Genomic DNA, 26,263 nt, shown 5'->3' on the forward strand with positions numbered 1-26,263 from the left:
AAGGTCTCAAGTACACAACCTAACCCTACACCTAAAGGAGCTGGAGAAAGAACAGCAAATAAAGCCTAAACCCAGCAGGAGAAGAGAAATAATAAAGATCAGAGCAGAAATCAACGAAATAGAAACTAAAAGAACAGTAGAACAGATCAACGAAACTAGGAGCTGGTTCTTTGAAAGAATGAACAAGATTGATAAACCCCTGGCCAGACTTATCAAAAAGAAAAGAGAAATGACCCAAATCAACAAAATCATGAATGAAAGAGGAGAGATCACAACCAACACCAAAGAAATACAAACAATTATAAGAACATATTATGAGCAACTCTATGCCAGCAAATTCGATAACCTGGAAGAAATGGATGCATTCCTAGAGATGTATCAAGTACCAAAACTGAACCAGGAAGAAATAGAAAACCTGAACAGACCTATAACCACTAAGGAAACTGAAGCAGTCATCAAAAATCTCCCAACAAACAAAAGCCCAGGGCCAGATGGCTTCCCAGGGGAATTCTACCAAACATTTAAAGAAGAATTAATACCTATTCTTCTGAAACTGTTCCAAAAAATAGAAATGGAAGGAAAACTTCCAAACTCGTTTTATGAGGCCACCATTACCTTGATCCCAAAACTAGACAAAGACCCCATCAAAAAGGAGAATTACATACCAACATCCTTGATGAACATGGATGCAAAAATTCTCACCAAAATACTAGCCAATAGGATCCAATAGTACATTAAAAGGATTATTCACCACGACCAAGTGGGATTTATCCCTGGGCTGCAAGGTTGGTTCAACATCCGCAAATCAATCAATGTGATACAATACAATAACAAAAGAACAAGAATCATATGATCCTCTCAATAGATGCAGAAAAAGCATTTGACAAAGTACAGCATCCTTTCTTGATCAAAACTCTTCAGAGTATAGGCATAGAGGGTACATACCTCAATATCATAAAAGCCATCTATGAAAAACCTACAGCGAATATCATTCTCAATGGGGAAAAACTGAGAGCTTTCCCCCTAAGGTCAGGAACGCGGCAGGGATGTCCACTATCACCACTGCTATTCAACATAGTATTGGAAGTCCTAGCCACAGCAATCAGACAACAAAAAGAAATAAAAGGTATCCAAATTGGCAAAGAAGAAGTCAAACTCTCACTCTTCCCAGATGATATGATACTTTATGTGGAAAGCCCCAAAGACTCCACCCCAAAACTGCTAGAACTCATACAGGAATTCAGTAAAGTGGCAGGATATAAAATCAATGCACAGAAGTCAGCGGCATTCCTATACACCAACAACAAGACAGAAGAAAGAGAAATGAAGGAGTCGATCCCATTTACAATTGCACCCCAAAGCATAAGATACCTAGGAATAAATCTAACCAAAGAGGCAAAGAATCTGTACTCAGAAAACTATAAAATACTCATGAAAGAAATTGAGGAAGTCACAAAGAAATGGAAAAACGTTCCATGCTCATGGATTGGAAGAACAAATATTGTGAAGATGCCAATGCTACCTAGAGCAATCTACACATTCAATGCAATCCTTATCAAAATACCATCCACTTTTTTCAAAGACATGGAACAAATAATCCTAAAATTTGTATGGAACCAGAAAAGACCCCGCATAGCCAGAGGAATGTTGAAAAAGAAAAGCAAAGCTGGCGGCATCACAATTCTGGACTTCCAGCTCTATTACAAAGCTGTCATCATCAAGACAGTATGGTACTGGCACAAAAACAGACACATAGATCAATGGAACAGAATAGAGAGCCCAGAAATGGACCCTCAGCTCTATGGTCAACTAACCTTCGACAAAGCAGGAAAGAATGTCCAATGGAAAAAAGACAGTCTCTTCAACAAATGGTGTTGGAAAAATTGGACAGCCACATGCAGAAGAATGAAACTGAACCATTTCCTTACACCACACACAAAAATAGACTCCAAATGGTTGAAAAACCTCAATGTGAGACAGGAGTCCATCAAAATCCTAAAGGAGAACACAGGCAGCAATCTCTTTGACCTCAGCCGAAGCAACTTCTTCCTAGAAACATCGCCAAAGGCAAGGGAAGCAAGGGCAAAAATGAACTATTGGGACTTCATCAAGATAAAAAGCTTTTGCAAAGCAAACAGTCAACAAAACCAAAAGACAACTGACAGAATGGGAGATATTTGCAAATGACATATCACATAAAGGGCTACTATCCAAAATCTATAAAGAACTCATCAAACTCAACCAAAGAACAAAGAATCCAATCAAGAAATGGGCAGAAGACATGAACAGACATTTTTCCAAAGAAGACATCCAAATGGCCAACAGACACATGAAAAAGTGCTCAATATCGCTTGGCATCAGGGAAATCCAAATCAAAACCTCAATGAGATACCACCTCACACCAGTCAGAATGGCTAAAATTAACAAGTCAGGAAACGACAGATGTTGGCGGGGATGCGGAGAAAGGGGAACCCTCCTACACTGTTGGTGGGAATGCAAGCTGGGGCAACCACTCTGGAAAACAGTATGGAGGTTCCTCAAAAAGTTGAAAATAGAGCTACCATATGATCCAGCAATTTCACTACTGGGTATTTACCCCAAAGATACAAAAGTAGGGATCCAAAAGGGTACGTACACCCCGATGTTTATAGCAGCAATGTCCACAATAGCCAAACTGCGGAAAGAGCCAAGATGTCCATCGACAGATGAATGGATAAAGAAGATGTGGTATATAGATACAATGGAATACTATGCAGCCATCAAAAGGAATGAAATCTTGCCATTTGCAACGACATGGATGGAACTGGAGGGTATTATGTTGAGTGAAATAAGTCAAACAGAGAAAGACATGTATCATATGACCTCACTGATATGAGGGATTCTTAATCGCAGGAAACAAACTGAGGGTTGCTGGAGTGGGGGTGGGGTGGGAGGGATGGGGTGACTGGGTTATAGACACTGGGGAGGGTATGTGCTTTGGTAAGTGCTGTGAATTGTACAAGACTGTTGAATCTCAGATCTGTACCTCTGAAACAAATAATGCAATATATGTTAAGAAAAAAAAAAAAAGAAGAAGGTAGCAGGAGGGGAAGAATGAGGGGGGAAATCGGAGGGGTAGACGAACCATGAGAGACGATGGACTCTGAAAAACAAACTGAGGGTTCTAGAGGGGAGGGGGGTGGGAAGATGGGTTAGCCTGGTGATGGGTATTGAGGAGGGCACATTCTGCATGGAGCACTGGGTGTTATGCACAAACAATGAATCATGGAACACTACATCTAAAACTAATGATGTAATGTATGGGGATTAGCATAAGAATAAAAAAATGACATTCATTGGATTGGTTACTTTAACTCATTCCACGTTATGTTTCTACTTCTTTATCCTATGTACATTCTTACTTCCTTAGAAATTATGTGCCCTTTACTATGCAGAAAAATATGGAAAGGTTGGGTTTACAACTTGATTCTGTCACTGTCTTTGTTTTGCTTATTTGCTTGATGAAGGCCATTATTAGTCTGTGCAAGGACTAAGGGCACCTAACAAATATTAAATGATTACGTTACAATGATACTTTATACCTGCAATGTGTAGAACTGCACACATTCAGAGACAACTGCTCTGAGACCCAAGTTTATATGTATTATAAACTGTTACTTATTTATATATAGGATAAACAATTACTGTGTATCATAAATAGAGAAAGACAAAGAGACAATTCTTTTAAGTAGAAGCACTTTATATAATTGTATTAGGGTAGTGTTATTCACAATCCAAAAGCAGGTGGTCATAATCATTGTTAAAAAAACAAAACAATAAAAAACAACTGAGAATTGTACATATTAAAGATACTTACTGTTTTAACATGTATATAGAGACCTCCAAAAGTAGGTACTGGGTCACAACGGAAAACATGTTTCTTATTGAGGTTTGGAGTAAAAATATTATTGTGTTTGTGATGTGATGGTATCCTTCATAGCATTCTTTCTCTGACTCCAGAGGTTTTCACCTCTTGCTTTTCACTTATTCAACAATATTTACTGAGCAACTGCTACATGTTGGTTGGGGGTCAGATACTGGAGAGAGAAAAAGGTAATATTACTTTTGGAAAATTCTACCTATTATCCTACAGATGTAAGGTTTTAACTAAAAACTTAAAAAAAAGCTAACACTGAATGAATTACAACTGTTCTTAACTTCCTGTGCCTCTTGCTGGCCGTGAAAACAGAAGTGGAATGTGTCAAAAACCTCCAGGAATAAGCCTTCACTGAATGTGAAGCTTCTTGCTGCTTCTTATCAATGTCTGGAGAGATATCCAGTATGAAATCTATAATTGAGATAGCAATTCTCTAAAGGTGCATTTATTTTCATCTACCTTGTTAATTTCTTCTTTCCTAGGCTTTTTGGCAAGAAAATAATTTTTTTAAACAGCCAAGATTTGGGTCCTGGCTATAAAAATTCCCTTTCAGAATTTTTTCTGGAGGGACCAATATTTTTTGCTTTGAATATATATGATATTTATGTATTTGGCAGAAGGCTGAAATGAGATTTTTTACATTAAAAAAATGGTAAAATACTTTCTTTAAATGATATCTTACTTGGAAAACTAAATATCCACCCCCACCCCAAGAAGCCAACCTATTCTGGTGCTTAATACCAATGACAAAATAATCTAGAGTTTTAATTCTCCTGCTACTCAAATCTCTAATTAAGCAAGCCTCAGTAAAAGTTTTACATTGTAATTATGGTCTTATTTCCTCACTCTGCCCCTCCCCACCTCATATACTTTAAAAAAGACATGTAATATGTTTTAAGAGGATGACATTTCAATTTAGAAGTGCTTCTGGTGTATGTTATTCTATGATGAAGTAATTTTCTGCATGTATAAAGATTTTAAAAATGATGGATTCTGTGCTTTAAAACAACAAAGTAACCTTTAGAAATAACAGCGGGAAAGAATAGTATTATTTTTCTCTTCTCTGATCTTTTTGACAGATTCAATAAATGTTATGGTTTCTAGTGATCATTAGCGACTTCCAAAATCAGACGAATTACCCTACAAGTATGTATCTCATAGCAGCAAAAATTCAGATTTTGTTATTTTTTCAATTATGAGTTTTAAAGTTTAAATGCTATTACTAGAATTTTAGTTCATTAGATCACTGCTCATGGTAGGCTGATGATACGAGGCTTATACACATTTTCAAGAAATATAAGAAAACTAAATGAGCCGTCATGTATTTTTAAGAAAATAAGCTCAAATGACTAGGTAATTAATTGGTTTACAACTGTATTGGAAAAATACTTTGTGATAAAATGATAATCTTTTCCAGTCAATCAAGATTATCCAGGTTTGGCTATGGATAGTGTATGCTGGAGCTGGCTCATATCTTCCCAACCTTGGGTTCAGTGATGTCATGTTAGTAGCTTGAAATTAGTCACAGCAGGAATATTTATACCACAGAAGTAAGATGCTCCCCTTCCATTCTGAAGATCTGTTACACATTTCCCAGTACACCATTATTATTCCTTTAAAATACAAGTCAATTCTTTGTTCATAAGAATCTTATTTGAAGATCTAAATCATTGATGTTTTTTGTATAAATCTCTTTCTGGAAAAAGATTTAAATGTTCCCAGTAGTTAACAGTAATGGAAATGTTAGACTTCACTGTGAAGGGATAAATATGTGAGGCCTTATTCACAGAGAAGTTCTTCCTTTCTTTTGAGGGAGTTGTACCCTATTCAGAATAAACTGTTCAAAATTTGGATTTTTATCTAAAAATAAAGGTGTCCTATTTTTAATTCAATCCAGACTTATAAAGCAAAATACCTAGACTTCAAAGAGAACCTAACAGATTTTAATTCTCTGTCAAAAATGTCTATGATTTAATGATAAAAGGTTAATTAAAAATATTTCATAAAGTATGAAATAAACAATCTCATTAGACGAACTCATTTATTTGACACATTCAATTAGGCAAAGAAAAATATACGCAACTGCATAAAAAGAATCACATTCTCATACTACTTGAACATACAGCAGTGGTCAAAAAGAATGAATTGTGGAATGGATCCCAAGATTTAATGCAAAAAACACCCTGCAGAGAAAAACTTCAGGCTTCTAACTTCACTGAATCCAATACTAAACGTGCTTCCTTATATTCCTCAGTTTCTTCCAAGTCTTTTTCACTCTCCTGAAATGAAATATAATAAAAATCAGATTTATCCTTCTCAAACTTCAGTGCTGTTATTTACTCAAATATTACAAACCAATATAAAGAGCTCAAAAATTATAACAAAAAAGATTCCAAACCTCATCCAAATAGTGTATAATTTCACACAGTTTTGTTCTTTCTTTATAGGTAAGAGAAGAAATAACAGGTTTTTTTTTCACTGTATAGCATTCTCACAGAATAAGTGAAAAACAGGGTTATCTAAAGCTATTAGCATTAAGTAAATAAAAAACTCAGAAAAATGAAAAAAAAAATTATTCTCATTTTGTCAACATGTCACCATACAAAAAGGATTATTATTAATGGACTAAAAATTAAAAATGATGCTTTACTAAAATGTTACATATATAACATTCAGACCACAATAATCCTACAACTACCCACAATGACAAAAATGGCTAGTGGTGTCACACCAGAGATAAGTATAATCTCTGAATCAGAAAACTGAACTGTCTGCTTATTAATGAATATTATGTATCATACTACAAGGAAACAAAATGCTAACACCTTTTATTTTTTTGTATTTAAAGACTGAGTTTTTCCTTGATACTTTATACATGAAGCTCTTACTAATATACTACTATGCTAAGAAATAAAGGAAATAATATCATCTAAGTTATTCTGCATATGAACTTTTGTTTGATTTTTACTTAAGCAAGTAAAGCTATGATCAGTTATTCATGTCAGGTCAATAAAAGCTGGAGATATACAGTTACAGAGCAGAGGGAATAAAGTATGTGTGTTTCTTTAATATGAAAATTTAAAGCAAAAGGAGTGAGAATTTGCTTACCTCAGACTATAGGCAAAAATTTCTTAAACCTCTGTATTACACCTAAACATGTCTCTGTTCTCTGTTACTAAGTGTAAGCTCTTTGAGGGTAGAAATATTGTTGAATACATCCATACACACAAATACATCATCCAAAGACAGTATTATTTTTTTCAAGCAATTTCTATTACCTTTTCAGCTACTAGATTCATGAGAGAAAAAAGCGTTTAAGCTGTCAGGAAATAAAAATGGTGTGCTGTCTCAGTATTTTAATATAGTAATTATTTCTATCTTTTATTTCAAAACCACAGCTTTATTTTTGGCTGTGAAGGAGAGTTATCCTGACTTTAAAAGGTTCCTATATCTAAATATGGAGTTCTGTGTCAAAATTCAAGTAAAATGTGAACATATCTCTCTTTGTTTTTTCTTACAGATATAGTCCTAATATTATTTTGGTGGGAAAACAAATGTCATCCTTTTTCAAAGAATACATATAATCATCCTGAGAAAGCCTCATAAGATTTTTGTTATAGAAGGCACAACTATGAATCATGAGACAGCTAGTAGCTAGTTAATATTAGCTCAAGAAACAGAAACATAAAATGAGATTAGTAAAGGAAATGTTAGAATCCACCAAATTACCATCAAACAGCAAGAACAACTGGCTTGAATATAGTATTATGCAGTTATCTCTGTTAAGAAAGAAATAAGAGGACTTTTAATTGTTTTTAGAATCTTTTATAAAATGATTCTGCCATTGTATCACAAGGCATTTTATTAGCAAGTACGGTAACAGTGTTATCCAGCTCCAAGTAAATATGAAAGCACTGCCTATATGACAAGGTGTTTTTTCCTCTCAAACTGAGTGAAGTTTGACTCTAAAAGAATTCCAGATCCTTTTCATAAGGGCCCAAATCATTTGAAACATTTGGACTTTTAAAATTTTAAATAGTCTACTTATCTTTAATGTGCCAAAAAAAGATCTGTATGTATAAATACTCAATATTTCAAGATACTGCTGGACAATGTCAGTGTTCTGAATATCTACCATAATAACTCAAATATATTTAATTAACTGAGTTTAAATAAACAGAATAAACATGCTCATTATAGTACTTCTACTGGAGGTTAATGAAAACACAATTTAATCTCTAACAATTATTTTAAAATATACTGATACACAGGGCAAGTGAACAAAATATGTCCCTAACTAGTTTACAGCGTTGAATACTTAAGATTTTGGCCTTCCATGTATTAGACTGAAAGAACATTTAAACAGAACACAGAGAAGAATTTACTTACTAATAACTGCAGAAGATCAGTATGTGCTGCTTCCAACCTGCGCTGGCAATCTGGGATCATCATCCGGGACTCTTGCAGGATCTCTGCCTATAATGAAAATCTCCGTGAGACAAGCAGAGATAGTAGAACTTATGTGTTTAGCTCACCCCTCTGTAAATATCTAAAATGAGTTAGAGGAATCAGGAAAAAATTATAGGTATGTTAAGTAGTTCAATATTTTTTAAAAATAGTTCGAATATCGCCCAGCCACCCCATCCCTCCCACCCCCTACCACTCCAGCAACCCTCAGTTTGTTTCCTGAGATTAAGAATTCCTCATAAAAAAAAAAAAAATTCAAATAGGAATGTATGAAATCTGAAAAAAAAGTTCGATATTTTAATTTAAATTGTGATTATTAGAAGTTAGAAAGAATGACTATCGTACTGTTAAATATTCAAAGTACAAGTTTTAAACTGTTTGGTAATCACCCTCTCATGCTAAGTGAAAATTAACTGGAAAAGCTTTTCATAGAGCATTTATTTAAAAAGGCTATTTAAAATAAACTATTTTTCCTGCTGTCACAAAGCACCTTTATCCAAAATGAGATCAGCTGGTTATATAAATATCTCCTGCATCTTCTGAGTACTAAAGAAAAACAGTGTTCAGATAATATCACATGGAGATAATTACTGCATGAAAAAAGTTATTGAGTTATTGATCACATCATGTGCACACTGCAGGAGGTTCTCACTGAAAGACAGAGGTAAAGAAAAATGAAAAGCAAAGACCAGCAGGTTCATATTTTTGATGCTTATCATGCATAAAAAGTTATTACTTATCCTTGTGCTTCATTTTAGGAGAGAGATTATTCTCCCCATGCACTTTGAGCCAAATTACAAGCCTGGCACCGTCTGAATCTAACTTCTGCCTATTCCTCCTGAAGACAGATACAACAAAATTAAACCCAAGAATATTTATTCTGGATGGTATTTCTGGACTTAAAATACATCATTCAAAGCTGAACTGTAAAATATCAAAACATAAAAGAAAAAATCAAATCAATCACTGAGAAACCAATCAGTAGGAGGGTAAATAAATTAGTGTCAGATGTTGTCCCTCAAATCAGTCTTTTTCCTAAGGTGGTAGGAAGCTTTATCTCCTTAAACTATTCTCAGAGACACAAAGATCATTTAAACATTTATCTCCATAGTGTTTGGTCAAATACCTTTGGTTAAATGGGTATAAATTCCGAACTTTTACTAATAAGCTTTATTACCTTAGCTCACATAAAATAAAAAGGAAAGACATAACTTAATGGTAATCATATTATATTTTAATAGAAACTTTATTAAGTCCCAGTACGTTCTTCCTTTCCCTAATAGTTTTGTAATAACTCACATTGTAAAAAAAAAAAAATCAGAATCATAATACACAAGGATGCTCTCTATCCACATCTATTTTCTCAGGTGAAAACCCATTGGTGAACTTCTTTTACTAACAAGACACTGGATGAAAACTTTAGACACAGGATCATGACTTTACTTCACTGCTAATCATACTATACCTAGATATTTAATCACTGTTTTTATGTATTATTTTTATGTATCTGGTTAGTATGAATACATGTGAAAAATCAGTGAGAGGCGCATTTCACTGGATACAGGATTCGTATTTCTTCCTTATGGACCTCCCTTGAGAATAGCTTATAGGAATTAAACAAGATGAAATGAATACGAAGAGTAAGATCAAAAGCATGGTAAGTCAAAATGTATACTTGTAAAAAGTTTTTTGAAAGCTTTAGTATTGTCAATGAAATGAATTTTAAGCAATGCTGCCCAAAATATCTTCCATTCATTATTATTCTATCCATTATCATAGAGCAAGAATCCTCATTTAATCTATCAATACAGGACTATGATGTAATTAGGGCCAAAGATCAGTCTCTCCCATATACCAGCCCCAACTCATTCAATAAGCTTACTGTGTATCTATAGGATGCCAAGTACAGGGGATGCAAAGATGAATAAAAGAAGGTTTCTGTCCCCCATTCCAGTATAGGAGCATAAACAAGAAAATAAACATTTGACACAGCTTCAAGAAGACTATGCCACTGGGAGCCAAAGGCATACAGTACATTGATGACTATGATGTGAAATCCATAAACCACATATACTTTACCTCATAACAGTGAATTACAACTGTCAGGAATAATTTTAAAAGACCATATATAACGTGTGAGTATATAGTAAAGAAACCCCTCAAAATACCTGAACTAAAGTAAATGAGTATTATCTTTCAAAGTGTTCCCCTTGGGAAGGAGTCACTCAAATGAATGGGGACTCTGTCTAAAATATCTGAATAAACTCTCAGTTTATTCTAATGCTGACTATGACAAGACTGAGTTTAAGTCAGGATATTGGCACAGATTGGGAGGTACAAGGAACCTTAGGTAAAACAACAGGATGTGGTCCTACTCACGTCTTACTATTTTTAAAACAAGTTATGATTTTTGGGGGGGAAAGTTATTCAGGTAAAATGGAAGTTTGGGTAGGCTTAGCAAGGCTCAATTTATAACAATAGATAAATTACAAACTAAAATCTGATTGATTACCTTTATAATCAAATGTATATAAGTTGGAAGGGAAAAGCCCTAATTGGCAGATTTTCATTTTTTTCAGAAAGAAGAGTTCTGTGAAATAATCTGGCCAATGTTAAGTTGCTTTGCTACTGCTCAACTGAGATAAGATTTCTAGCTTCTTTAATGATCCATTCACTATAGCTAAAATAATCTATAGGCACTCTAATATTGAATATTGGCTACCTCTGGAACCAATGGTAACTGCATTAGTTTGCCAAACTGAGCTTTAGAGTAGTTCAGAGATTACTGTAACAATGCTTAAGTCTCCTTTTACACAGAGGTAAAATAGTAATATGTTAATAAACACGTTAAGAAATCCATCTGAAGAGAAAGAAAATGGTAACTATGTAAGGTGATGGATATGTCAAGTAGCCTGGTTATGGTCAATATTTCACAAAGTATACATTTATCAAATCATCAAGTTGCATAAATTTAAATATACACAATTTTAGACTGTCAACTATACCTCAGTAAGGCAGGGGAAAAAAGATATAAAGACACTCTGAGAAACAAATGAAGAATCATAGAGTCAGAAGGGACCTAAGTGGTCATCTACTGCAGGCTCCTCAATTTACAAATGAGAAAGTTGAGTCTCAGAGTGACTAGCTAGTTGATACGGTCTGAGTTATACCCATGACTCTGATTTCAACTCTAGCATATGAATGAGTGATAGTGGTAGCCAGACTCTAAGAAGGCCTTCAGTGATCCTGCTCTTGTGTAGTTGCCTCCCACACTACATTTGGGTTGGGCCTGTGACCAACAGAATGTGGCAGAAGTGACTTTCTAGAACTTAAGACCCGAGGCTAAGTCTTTAGAAGGCTTACAGTTTCCACATGGGCCTCCTGAAATGCTTACATTTTGGAAATGCTTCTCTCAGGACCCAGCTGTCATGCTGTGAGAAGCTCTGAAGGATGGATGGAAGGAAGATAGGAAGGAAAGAAGGATGGAAGGAACCTGACTTATGTTTTGTGGTTATTGCTGAATGAATAAGGATATATAATGAATTCTATGAGTAAAAAATAGTCTGGGCCCGTAAACCCTAAGATGTCAATAATTATTTTAAGTTTTATAAATGGTCTAAATCCACCAGTTCAAAGACAGAGAGTCATAGATTGGACCCAACTATATGTTGCCTACAAGAAACCCACTTCAAACAAAATGAAACAGAGAGTTGTATCATGCAAACATTTTTTTAAAAAAAGTGACTATATTAATATTGGACAGACTTCAGAGCAAAAAAAAAAAATTATTAGAGACCAAGAGGAATGTTACATAATAATAAAATGACCAATTCACCAAGAAAAAAATATGGTGATCCTTAAATGTGGATGCACTAAACAAGAGAGCTTCAAAATACATAACACAAAAACTGATAAAGCTAAAAGGAAAGAGAAAACCACACATATAGCTGGGGATTTCAATACCTCACTCTGGCACAAGTGGTAGAAGTATTAGACAAAAAAATCAGCAAAGATATAAAAGAACTGAATAATGCCATCAACCAATAAGATCTAAATGACACCTATAGAACACTCTGCCTAAGAAAGGAAAATACAAATACTTTTCAAGCACCCGTGAAACCTTCATTGCAGGGGCCCCTGGGTGGCTCAGCTGGCTAAACATCCGACTCTTGACTTCAGCTCAGGTCATGATCTCATGGGCTGTGGGATTGAGCCCTGTGTTAGGCTACATGCTCAGTGTGGAGTCTGCCTGAAAGAGTCTCTCCCTCTGCCCCTCCCCCAACTTGCAAGCGCACTCTCTCTCTCAAATAAATAAATCTTAAAAAACAACAACAACAACAAAAACCCAAAAACATTCATTGCCATATACCATAGCCTGGGTCAAACAACAACAACAAAAAACCAAACAAAAATCTCAACAAATTTAAATATTAAATAAAAGAATTGAAATAATACCTAGTGCATGTATGACTATAATGAAACAAAAGTAGAAATCAATAACAAAAATACAGCAGGAAAATCTTCAAACCACTTAGAAATTAAACAACATATTTGTAAATAACCCATGAGTCAGTAAGGAAGTCTCAAAAGAAAAAGAGAAATACAGAGATAAACGAGAATGAAAATATACCATGTCAAATGTTGTAGGATTCAGTTAAAGCAGTGCTGAGAGGGAAATTTATAGCAGTAAATGCTCATGTTAGGAAAGAGCAAAGATCTCAATTTAAAAATCTAAGTTCTTACTTCAGAAACCTAGAAAAAGAAGAGCAAAATAAACCCAAAACAAGCAGAAGGGAATAATAAAAATAAGATCATAAATCAATGACAGAAAAAAACTCAATGAAATAAGAGCTGAGGTTTTAAAAAACTGATAAATTTCTAGTAAGATTGACAAACATAAAGTGAGAAGGCACAAATCAGTACTACCAGTAACAAAAAAAGATCTTATTTCTCCAGATCTTGCAAGTATTAAAGGAAAAAAACCAGAGAATTGAGTTAAGATGGTGGAGCAGTAGGGGGACTCTGGGCTTGCCTTGTCCCTCAAACACAGCTAGATCAACATCCAATTATTTTGAATACCTAGGAAATCGATCTGAGGATTAAGAGAACAATCTGCACAATTAGAGGGAGAGAATGTGGCAGACTTTTTTTTTTTTTAAAGATTTTATTTATTTATTTGACAGAGAGACACAGCGACAGAGGGAACACAAGCAGGGGGAGTGGGAGAGGGAGAAGCAGGCTTCCCGCCAAGCAGGGAGCCCAATGTGGGGCTCGATCCCAGGACCCTGGGATCATGACCTGAGCCGAAGGCAGACGCTTAACGACTGAGCCACCCAGGCGCCCTGATGTGGCAGGCTTATTTTCACAAATAAATCAAAGCACACTTAAAGGTCCAAACACTCCCCACTGAGAGCAAAGAGGAACCCTTGCAGCCAAAACACAACAGCAGAGTGCACAGAGCATACACCAGAAACACTTCCTGAAGCGCCAGGCCCTAGACAGTGTAGGACCCCTTCTTAATATACCAATACTCTCAAGAGTGGAATAAGAACAAACTTTCATAACACAAAGACAGAAACCTAGACAAAATGACAAGATGGAGGAATTTTTCCCAAAAGAAAGATCAAGAAGAAACCACAGCCAGGGATTTACTCAAAACAGATATAAGCAATATATCTGAACAAGAATTCAGAACAAGAGTCATAAGAATATTATGGGTTTGAAAAAAAGCATAGAAAACACCAGAGACACCCTTGCTGCAGAGATAAAAGACCTAAAAACTGGTCAGGCTGAAATAAAAAATGCTTAACTGAGATGCAGAACTGACTGGATGTAATCACAACAGGAATGGAAGAAGCAGAGGAACAAATAGGTGATATAGAAGACAAAATTATGGAACATAAAGAAGCTGAAAAGAAGAGGGAAAGAAAACTAGTAGATCACAAATACAGACTTAGGGAACTCAACGATTCCACAAAGCACAATAATATCCATATCATAAGAGTCCCAGAAGAGGAAGAGTGGGAAAAAGTAGCAGAAGGTTTATTTGAACAAATTATAGCTGAGAACTTCCCTAATCTGCAGAAGGAATCAGGGAGGCATTCAAGTCCAAGAGGCACAGAGAACTCCCCTCAAAATCAACAAAAACAGGTCAACACCAAGACATATCATAGTGAAACCTGCAAAATACAAAAGATAAAGAGAGAATTCTGAAAGCAGCTAGCAATAAAAGGTCTTTAGCCTACAAGGGTAGACATAAGGTTAGCAGCAGACATGTCCACAGAAATTTGGGAGGCCAGAAGACAGTGGCATGATACATTCAACATGCTGAATGGGAAACATATGCAGCCAAAAATGTTATCCAACAAGGCTGTCATTCAGAATAGAAGGAGAGATAGAGTTTCCAGGACAAGCAAAAACTAAAGGAGTTCATGAACACTAAACCATTAGTGAACACACTAATATTTCTGCAAGAAATATTAAAGGAGACCCTTTGAGTGGGAAAGAGGGACCACAATCAACAAAGACTAGGAAGGAACAGAGACAATCTACAGGAATAGCGACTTTACAGGTAATACAATGGCACTAAATTCATATCTATCACCCATTACTGTGAATGTAAATGGACTAAATGCTCTAATCAAAACACATAGGGTATCAGAATGGATTAAAAAAAAAAAAGACCCACTGATATGCTGCTCACAAGAGACTCATTTTAGACCCAAAGACACCTCCAGATTGAAAGTGAGGGGGAGGAGAACCATCTATCATGCTAATGGACATCAAAAGAAAGCTGGAGTAGCCATACTTAATCAGACAAACTAGATTTTAAATGAAAGACTGTACTAAGAGATGAAGAAGGGCACTGTATCATAATAAAGGGGTCTATTTAACAAGAAGATCTAACAGTTGTAAATATTTATGCCCCCAACTTGGGCACAGCCAAATATATAAATCAATTAATAACAAACTTAAAGAAACTCATTGATAATAATACAATAAGAGTAGGGGACTTTAACACCCCACTCACAGCAATGGACTGATTATCTAAACAGAAGATCAACAAGGAAACAATGGCTTTGAATCACACACTGAAACCACATGGAATTAACAGATATATTCAGAACATTTCATCCTAAAGCAGCAGAATCCACATTCTTTTCTAGTGCACATGGAACATTCTCCAGGAAAGATCATATACTGAGTCACAAATCGAGCTTCAATCAGTACAAAAAGACTGAGATCATACCATGCATACTTTCAGACCATAATACTATGAAATTTGAAGTCAACCACAAGAAAAAATTAGGGAAGACTGCAAATAATGGAGGTTAAAGAACATCCTACTAAAGAAATTAGTAGGATGTTATATTAAAGAAGAAATAAAAAACTACACAGAAGCAAATGAAAATGACAACAAATTGAAAGTCCAAAACCTTTGGGATGCAGCAAAGGCAGACATAAGAAGAAAGTATATAGCAATACAGGCCTTCCTCAAGAAGCAAGAATAGTCTCAAATGCATGACCTAACCTTACACCTACAGGAGCTGGAAAAAGAAGAGCAAATAAAGCCTAAAACCCAGCAGGAGAAGAGAAATAATAAAGACTCAAGCAAAAATAAATGATATAGAAAAACCAAACAGTAGAACAGATCAACAAAACTAGGAGCTGGTTCTTTGAAAGAATTAATAACATTGATAAACCCCTGGTGAGACTTACCAAAAAGAAAAAAGAAAGGACCCAAATAAATAAATAAATAAAATCATGAATGGAAGAGGACAGATCATACCCAACACCAAAGGAATACAAACAATTATAAGAACATATTATGAGCAACTATATGGCAACAAATTAAGCAATCTGGAAGAAATGGATGCATTCCTAGAGATGTATAAACTACCGAAACAGAAACAGGAAGAAATAGAAAACCTGAGCAGACCCATAACCAGCAAGGAAATTGAAGCAGTAATCAAAACTCTCCCAACAAACAAGAGTCCAGGGCCAGATGGCTTCCCAGGGGAATTCTACCAAACATTTAAAGAAGAGTTAATATACCTATTCTTCTGAAACTGTTCCAAGAAATAGAAATGGAAGGAAAACTCATTCTATAAGGCCAGCATTACCTTGATTCCAAAAGCAGAGACCCCACTAAAAAGGAAAAGTACACACCAATATCCCTGATGAACATGGATGCAAAAATTCTCAACAAAATACTAGCAAATTGAAAGGAAAATTTAAAAAACCATGAATAATTTTATAATACTGTTCATAATGCTCATGGATTCACCACTTAGAAGAAATGAACCAATTCCTTAAAAACTACAAAGCACAAAAACTCAAATGATAACCCAAATAGTTCTACAATCATGAAAGGAATTGAATTTGTAATTAAAAAGATCATGAAATAGAACTCTCCAAGCCTTGATGGTTCCACTGGACAATTTTATCAAATATTTAAAGAACGGAAACTAATTTTACACCAATACTTCAAGAAAGAGAAGAGGGAACATGTTCCAATTAATTTTATGAGGGGAGCATTAACCTGATACCAGAACCAGACAAAGACAGTATAAAAAAAGAAAACTGCAGACCATAAACTTAGATGTAAAATCCTCAACAAAGTATTAGTAAATTGACTCCAACAATGTATGAAAAGAATTACACACCACAATCAAGTGATCAAGCAGATATAATACAGGACTGGTTCAACATTTAAAAAAAATCAGTCCATGTAATCCACAATATCAATAGGCCAAAGAAGAAAATTCATATGGTCTTATCAAATGAGACACAGAAAAAGCATGCGACAAAACCCAAAATACCCATTCATGACAAAAACACTCAGCAAACTAGAAATAAAGAACTTCCTCAACTTGAAAAACACTATTTACCAAAAATGTACAGCTGACATTATACTTAATGATAAAAAACTGAATGCTACCTCCCTAAGATTAGGAATAGGTGAGATGTCCACTCTCACCACTCTTATTCAATACAGTACTGTAAGCCTTAGCCAGAACAATCAGGTAAGAAAAAGAAATAAGACATACAGGTTAAAAAGAAATAAACTGTCTCTATTTAGAAATGATATGAGTATTTACGTAGAAAACCAGACAGAATCTACAAAAAACTCTTACACACTAGCGAGTTCAACAAGGTCACAGGTTACAAGATCAACACACAAAAAACTAAATGCACTTCCATATCTAATAGCAAAATATGTGGAAACCAAAGCTAAAAACAATACCATTTTATGACATTTTCAAAGAAAATGAAATACTGAGGTATAAATCTAACAAAATACGCAGGATCCATTGAAAATTACAAAATGCTGATGAAAGAAGTCAGACCTAAATAAATTAGAAAGACTCACCACGTTCACTGACTAGAAGACTTGACATAGTAAAGATATCAATTCTCTCCAAATTGATATATAGGTGTTGTGGGTTTTTTTTGTTTTTTTTGTTTTGTTTTTAAAGTAGGCTCCATGCCCAAGTGTGGAGCCCAACATGGGGCTTGAACTCATGATCCTGAGATCAAGACCTGAGCTGAGATCAAGAGTCAGACACTTAACCAACTGAGCCACCCAGGTGCCCCCAAACTGATGTATAGGTTTAATGCAATTCCTATCAAAATCTTAGCAAGGTGTTTTATAGACATAGACAAGGTTATTTTAAAATTTTTATGGAAAGGCAAAGGAAACAGAATAGCTAAAACAATAAAAAAAAGAAAATGAGAGGACTCACTCTTTCACAATTAAAGCTTTCTCTATAGCTACAGTAATCAAGACAGTGTGGTATTGGTAAATGAATACACACAGGTTAATGCATCAAAAGAGAGAAACCAAAAATAGACCCACACAAATATGTCCAATGGGTTTTTGACAAAGGTATAAAAGCAGTTCAATGGGGGGGAAGGATAATCTTTTCAACAAACATTGCTGGACAAACTAGGCTCCTATAGACAAAAAGATGAATCAATGAATCTGAAACTAAACTTCACCCCTTAAATAAAAATTAACTCAAAACTGATCAAAGCCTTAAATGTAAAACATAAAACCATAGACGTTTTAGAAAAAAAAACAGAAAATCTTTGGGACCTAGAACTAGGCAAAGAGGCCTTAAGACTTGAGACCAAAAAGTATACTTCACAAAAGGAAATATGAGCCATAAATTAGATGTTCTCAAAATTAAAAAGTGTTGCTCAGTGAAAGACCCTGTTAAGAGGCTAAAAAGACAAATTACAGACTAAGAGAAAATATTTGCAAACCACATAGCCAGCAAAGGGCATTTATCTAGAATATACAAAGAACTCTCAAAACTGAAAAGTGGAAGAACAAAGAATCCCGTTAAAACGTGGGCAGAAGATGGCTCAGTCAGTAGAGCATGCAACTCTTGATCTCAGGGTTGTGATTTCAAGCCCCATGTTGGGTGCAGAGATTACTAAAAAAAAATAAAATCTTAGGGATGCCTGGCTGGCTCAGTGGGAAGAGTGTGTGACTCTTGAACTCGGGGTCGTTGAGTTCAAGCCCCACACTGGGTGTGGAGATAACTTACATTAATAAAAAACTTTTAAAAAACTGGGCAGAATATATGAACAGACATTTCACTGAAGAGGATATACAGACACAAATAAACAAAATGAGAAGATATCAACATTATAGCCATTAGGAAAATCAAAATTAAAAGCATAATCAGACATCACTATACATCTCTCATGTAGGTGATGGCTAAATGCTAAAATGAAAACCAGTGATCACACCAAAGGATAGTGAGGATGTGGAGAAATCAAATCATTCACACATCACTGGTGGGAAAAGAACATAGTATAGCCACCCCAGAAAAGAGTTCAGCAGTTTCTCTTAAAACAAAAAATGTACTAATACAACACAGCAATTTCTTGGGCTTTTATCCCAGTAAGATGAAAATTTATGTTCATGCAAAAATGGTCTATGAATGTTCATAGCAGGTTTTTTTGTAAGAGCCCCAAACTGGAAACAATCCCAATGTTCTTCAATGGTTACACTGTGATACATCCATACCATGGAATACTACTCAGCAATAATAAAGAACAAAGTTGATACACTCAGTGACTTAAGTGGACCTCAAGGGAATTATGCTAAGTGGAAAAAGCCAACTTCAAAAGGTTACATACTGTATGATTCTTCAAAGAGTATTAATTACTTAGAACTCAGGGATGGAGAAGACAGGGGCTACAAAGAGGTAGCAAAAGGCAGTTCTGTGTGGAAAGGTTTTCCATCTTAACTGTAGTGGTAGTTACACATTCTACATGTGACAGAATTGTATGGGACTATGTACATAAACACACAAACCTATATACAGATACACACAAATGAGTACATGTGTAACTAGTGAAATATAAATAAGCTCTGTGGTGTACCAATGTCAATTTCATGGTCCGGATATTATAATTATAATTATAGAAGATACTAACATTGTAGGAGGAATAGTGAGGGGTATGTGTGACCTCCCTGAACACTAACTGCAACTTCCTGTAAATCTGTAACAAAACACAAAACAAGTGTATAAACAGAGCACATTTATAAACCTGAGTATAGGTAACAAGAGACAATAATATTTTCTTGCACCACTAGAAGTTATTTTAAGTAATATTTTTATTACTGATAAAAGAAATATGGTGTTTCTTGTAGAATCAGTCCTGTAAAAGACACCTGATAAAATTCCTCTTTTAAACTGAAGCTTCCTATTACTTTCCACATACTTAAAAAAAATTTTCCCCTTCAGTTTTAGGAAAAAGAAATATCCAACTGTGAATGTTAACTCATGCCTCAAGTAAATCACAAAAAAATGTGTGTGCATCCTTCTCAAAAAGACAAATTTTTACAACACTGCAATTATATGTAATAACTGTACATCCTTATTGGGAAAATTGTACCAATCTGTCTTTTTAATATTACTTCTGGAAAATAAGAGATTGAGTCATGCCTCAGGTGAAATAAGAGGGATACATGTGATTATTCTTCTTAATCATTTCTGTGGCAGATTAAGTTTAAAAAAAACAAAAGACCAGAATATCTTCACTGGTTGAGGGCAAAATCCTCTGTATCTATCTCTAATTGGGATGAGGAGAATAGAAAAGAGGGATATCATGAGCAGAGGACTAAAATCAATTTGGGCAATATTTGAAGGTTGCATTATATTATCTAGCCCAAAAAGAAAAGGACAGCAGAATAACTCTGACTAACTGTATTTTGGCCTCTTAGGGTCTTTCTGCCTAGTTTCTTAGTTTACAAGAACCAAAATTAGGCCTCATCTAGGAAAGGCCAATTTTGACAACAAAAACAGGTTAGGAAGTTTGGTAGGGACTGATAGGATAATAAATGTGTATTATTACTTTTTAAAAAAAATTTATTAGAAAGAGAGAGAGAGAGAGGGAGGGTGGGTGTGGGGGAGGAGGGGCAGAGGGCAAGACAGAATCCCAAGCAGAACCCCTGCAGACCTCGGAGCCCAACGTGGGGCTCAATCTCACGATCCTGGGATTACAACCCTGAGATCAAGACCTGCGCCAAAACCAAGAGTTGGACACTTAACCGAATGTGCCACCCAGGCACCCCATAAATGTGTTCAGAAGATCCATGAAAGCCACAGCAAAATAGACCCACGTGAGAAAAGAGCCAGGGTGGTGAGAGGTGGTTAAGGAGGGGATTTAGCTCAGAAGAGGAGGTAATACAGGGAGATGAGTAAAGAACCCACAAAATGCAGCATTTGGCCTCCTTGATATTTTCTATGAGGGGCACAAACATGTAAAAAAACTATCACCCTATCACCAACGTTAAAGTCCCAGGCATATAGGAATAAAGCAGTGCTCTGGGTAAAGCAACTCTTGTTGCATATAACATGAATGGCTGGCCTCAGTATAGCTAAGCTAGGGAAAGGTAATTGAGAAAAGCATGTAGGATGGGTTAAAGAAAAGGTTTCCTGAGACAAACAAAACTGCAACTGACAACTGTCTAAACTACAGGTTAACAACAGCAGCTAATAGAAAGATTTATTGTTCTGTATTTAGACATGGGGTAGTATTTTCGAAGGTAAGTGCTAGGTTGACTAGGAATCTAAGAAATCATGTTATAAACCATGACCACTGTGACAAAAGAGAATTTTAACATGGCTGAGTGTAGAAAGGTTTTTAAGATTTATTTTATTTATTTGAGAGAGAGATAAAAAAGAGCATGCATGAGCACAAGAGTGGGGGAAGGGGCAGAGGGAGAGAATATTCAAGCAGACTCCCCTCTCTGAGCATGGGGCTGGAGGCGGGGCTCAATCCCACGACCCATGAGATCATGACCTGCACCTAAACCAAATGTTGGATGCTTAACTGACTGAGCCACCCAGGTGCCCTGGAAAGGATTTTTAAACAAAAAATTTCCCCTTTTTACATCTGTATATGTATCCAATGATAATATAGTTAAGTGGCTAGTACTTTTAAATAACTATTAGAACAGACGATTCAATGAAGAGTTAATTCCTACCTATAAAGTAATGACTTTACTGAAAGATGATCAATATATAAATATTAAAATAAAACAGATTCTCTGATAATCTGTGACATTATTTGTAGAATTTTATTTAGAAAGAGAACACATTTATTCTCCATTCAGGTAACTTACAACTTCTATTCTAGCTATATGGCTGTTTTTTAATACATTACTGGTGATTAAAAGAACAGGGCAAAGAAAAAACTAACTGAGGTCAAAAGCTACATATCTGGGAAAATAAGCCTGATTGAGAAGCACCTGGAAGAAATAAAATCATATACTATGTCATACTATTTCTTACTAGATGCTGGAAAACAACAGAGGGCATTAAAGTGAGAGAGGGGCTAAAGTGAGAGAGTGATATAAATATTTATACAAGTACATATTTAAAAAAGCATTTGGGTGCCTGGGTGGCTCAGTCGTTAAGCGTCTGCCTTCGGCTCAGATCATGGTCCCAGGGTCCTGGGATCAAGCCCCGCTTCGGGCTCCCTGCTCCACGAGAAGCCTGCTTTTCCCTCTCCCACTCCCCCTCCCTGGGTTCCCTCTCTCGCTGTGTCTCTCTCTGTCAAATAAATAAATAAAATCTTTAAAAAATAATAATAAATAAAAAAGCATTTAACCATCATTATTTTAAGAATCAAAAAATTGTATTCCATATGTAAATCCTTATGAAGAGCAGTCAGTTCATAGCGGTCAATATATCAGCAGACATACTCTATCTACAAATCTGTTTACAAATCCTCTCAAAATTTACGAAAATCTTTTTTTTTTTTTTAAAGATTTTATTTATTTGAGAGAGAGAACACATGAGAGGGGGGAGGGTCAGAGGGAGAAGCGGACTCCCTGCTGAGCAGAGAGCCCGATGCGGGACTCGATCCCGCGACTCCAAGATCATGCCCTGAGCCAAAGGCAGTCACTTAACCAACTGAGCCACCCAGGTGCCCAAAATTTACGAAAATCTTAAACACAAATGTCCTCTGCTATACCACACATAGAGGAAGGCAGGCTCTCCTAGAAGCTCAAAATGAGGTTTTCTTCCTGGATGTTTCAGATGACACTGTGTTCCTTTTGCAACACAGCAAATGTCTACAGAAAAATCCATTTGGGGCGCCTAGGCGGCTCAGTCGTTAAGCGTCTGCCTTCAGCTCAGGTCAGGGTCCCAGGTCCTGGGATCGAGCCCCACATTGGGCTCCCTGCTCAGTGGGAAGCCTGCTTCTCCCTCTCCCACTCCCCCGCTTGTGTTCCCTCTCTCGCTATATCTCTCTGTAAGATAAATAAATAAAATTAAAAAAAAAAAAAGAAAAAAAAATCCATTTTAAATGATTAACACTGTTGAATGAAGTCTGGATTGAGTGTTCGCTATTATCATCTGTAACGTAACTTATATGATTAAAACCACTGTGAGTTCACAGAGTCCTGATTTAAAAAAGAAGTCTTGAGATATAATCTGTATAAGCTTGTTTATACTCTCCTTTTCCTTGGTGTTACCTGGATTTTATTCTACATGCACTGCACACTGGATTTTAAGTAAAGGAGTAAATGATCTCATGTACCATTTTAGAGATCAATCTGGCTGTTGTGGGAGCGAATGGAGGTTTCAAGAGACAAAGAGGTGTGCTGACTAGGAGGCTTTTGCAATAGCGTAGGCAAAAGATGAGAGTGGACTGGATTAAGGGCAGTCGTAGTAGGGAAAGAAAAAGAGGGAATAAGAAACAGGACTTGCGGATATTAGATATGGTTATTAAAAGAGAAAAGCATCAAGAAGAGATCCACTAAATTTTTGGTTTTAGGTATCTGGATGACTGGAGATATCATTTACTGAAGGGGGATAACAAGAGAAGGAACAGATTTTTGTTCTGAGAAGGTGGGTTAGCTTGAGGGAAGACCAAGATTTTTATTTTGGGCACCCAAGAGAATATGCCAAGTAGGTGATTAGCTGAATATATATATGTCTGGAATGGTCAAGCCCAGAGATATAAATTGGGAGATACTGGCACTAGAATGAATGTCAAGTAAGTAGGGACTCTAGTTTTTTTGTTTCTGGTTTGCTGTTCTTTTTAATGCCATGCCTAAAAGAATGCCTAGAATAGTATTTGCAAGTAGCAGGGGATTCAATAAATATCTGTTGAGTGAATAAATGAGTGGACATAAAAATGGAGAAGTTATAGGACGGTATGAACTTAAGACCTAGAGATTGCAGATGGAACTCTTGATGGTTAAAACACACACACACACACACACACAAATACGGGGTGGAGGAGACAATGAGCACAGGGGGAGGGGAAGGGAGAGTTTCAGCAAAGGAGACTGAGGTAGAGGGTAGGGGATGTTTAACAGATAAACAGGAATTAATAAGGAAAGGGTAGGTGGGAGAAGTAGGAAGAGCATCTCACACACATGCAGTATGTCAGAGGCAAAGGAAAAGAGCACACTATATCAAAAACTAATGATGTAATGTATGGTGATTAACATAATAAAATAAAATTAAAAAAAAAAAAAAGGAAAAGAGCATGTTCAGGAAACAAAAAGGCAAGACCTAAGAGATCCAGGGAGGGAATAGCAAGAGATAAGGTTGGATAAGCAGGTACCAAAATTAAGAAGAGCCTTGTGTGCAGTACTAAGGAGACTGATATTTGTCATGAGAATAATCAGAAGAAGCCACTTGTAATATATATATTTATTTTGGTGGTCTTCAAATCAGTTTGGGGAAAATATTTGTAAATTTAAATACAAATACACTTAATGTAAGATTAGGCCATTTATATATTAAATATTTTTAAGGGTTTTTTTTTAGTAATTTCTACAAACTATGTGGGGCTAAAACTCAGAACCCTGAGATCAACATTCATGCTCTTCTCACTAAGCCAGGCAGGTGCCCCCATTTTTATATTTAATACATTTTTAAAATGGAGAGGCAGGATAGCTTAATGGATAAGAGTACAAATTTTAGACCCAGAACTCCTGTATTCAAACCCTAGCTATACTGCGTGGTGGTTCTGTGACTGTGGGCAAACTATGTAACCTGTGCTTCCCTGATTTTTTTTTTTTTTAAGATTTTATTTATTTATTTGACAGAGAGAGAGTGAGCACAAGCAGAGGGAGCGTCAGGGAGAGGCAGAGGGAGAAGCAGGCTCCCCGGCTGAGCAGGGAGCCCCATGCGGTGCTCGATCCCAGGACTCTGGGACCATGACCCGAGCCGAAGGCAGCCGCTTAACGACTGAGCCACCCAGGCGCCCCTGCTTCCCTAATTTTAAACGGATGTTTTAATAGTAAAGAAGAAAATAATAGCACCTTCTCAAAGGGCTGTTAAAATATTAGTTAACATGGTATTCTGTAAATGTTAGCTATTATTATTAAAGATACAATTTACCTGCTTTTTAATGGCATAATTTTCACCATCTTCAGCTTTCATTTTTTCGATCTTTTCTTCTTGTTGTTTTGCTTCTTTCTCATACATCATTTTTTCTTTGACCAATCTATAAATAAACCAAAAATGGTTCCAAGAATTAGAATTAACTTTCTCTCTAGCAAACAGACCATGGGAAACAAAGAAAATGTAAATATAAAACATACTTAGAATACCAAAGTATGTGTACTAGATGGGGAGAAGGTTAAGGAGAAAAGAAAAATACTTTGCCATAGATATAAGTCTGATCCTCAGGCCCGTAAGTCCTATACCTGTCTAAAGCAAGTATAATCTTCAAAGCATGAAATTCTTAAATTTTTAATTAAAAATATGTTTCACTATAATAATTGTATTTACAATGTAAAAACACACAAAATTATTATGTACTAACATTTGTCCTTTTAATTAATATATTGTTTCCAAATTTTTATACATGTACTTGAAACATAACGGAAAAAGCTCAACTTACTGGAAAAAAAATCAGTATATTGCATGCCAAATCACAAAGAAAGATTACATTATCTTCAACAATAAAATTGTTTAACAAGTATTTACCATTCACTTAATTTGATGCCTAACCTTCCTTGTGTGAGGGACTGGGGTAGATAATTTAGACATGGTTCTCTTAGGGACAAACAGTGGAAACAAGAAAAGATATTGATAAAGATCAGGGAGATTTTCAACAATAAATTGGAAGAGAGAAATACAAAGTTCTACTGATTATTCCTCAAATAACCAAAGTACAGTTAATCATAATAGCTCAATCTCCTCTAATCCTGGTTTATCAGTTTTAATATAAAACAAAAATGTAGTTCAAGAAAACACTAACACTCACAATATCTAAACAGCAGAATAAAAAGCTTTCAGTGTTCATATATATTAAAAGTAGCTTTCTCCATCTGACTCATTTATTAATTTCTAGACCTATGTTTCTGGGATGGAATTTAAAAATATAAGA

The 26,263-nt window shown here is 35.6% G+C and overlaps 2 protein-coding genes across 3 annotated transcripts in view; both read right to left on the reverse strand.

Annotated features, from left to right (window-relative positions):
- The window catches only part of OTP (orthopedia homeobox), a 53,817-nt gene extending 48,967 nt beyond the window's left edge, over positions 1–4,850 (reverse strand). The window contains exon 1 of the mRNA XM_064596271.1: positions 3,857–4,850. Coding sequence (XP_064452341.1) covers positions 3,857–3,915 — 59 coding nt within the window. The 5' untranslated portion in view covers positions 3,916–4,850. The remainder of the gene's footprint in view (positions 1–3,856) is intronic.
- Positions 4,851–5,943: 1,093 nt separating this feature from the next.
- Positions 5,944–26,263, reverse strand: part of TBCA (tubulin folding cofactor A) — an 84,234-nt gene continuing 63,914 nt past the window's right edge. The window contains exons 2-4 of one of the 2 annotated variants that reach the window (XM_045896928.3): positions 25,270–25,375; positions 8,306–8,392; positions 5,944–6,195 (exon numbers count right to left, since the gene is read on the reverse strand). In XM_045896928.3, coding sequence (XP_045752884.2) covers positions 6,115–6,195; positions 8,306–8,392; positions 25,270–25,375 — 274 coding nt within the window. In that variant the 3' untranslated portion in view covers positions 5,944–6,114. The remainder of the gene's footprint in view (positions 6,196–8,305; positions 8,393–25,269; positions 25,376–26,263) is intronic. The other variant, XM_064596272.1, reaches the window with a different exon arrangement.

The sequence above is a fragment of the Mirounga angustirostris genome, unplaced genomic scaffold, assembly GCF_029215605.1.
Source record: "Mirounga angustirostris isolate CCGP_5_RB_7025 unplaced genomic scaffold, mMirAng1.0.hap1 SCAF_7, whole genome shotgun sequence".
Taxonomy (NCBI): domain Eukaryota; kingdom Metazoa; phylum Chordata; class Mammalia; order Carnivora; family Phocidae; genus Mirounga; species Mirounga angustirostris.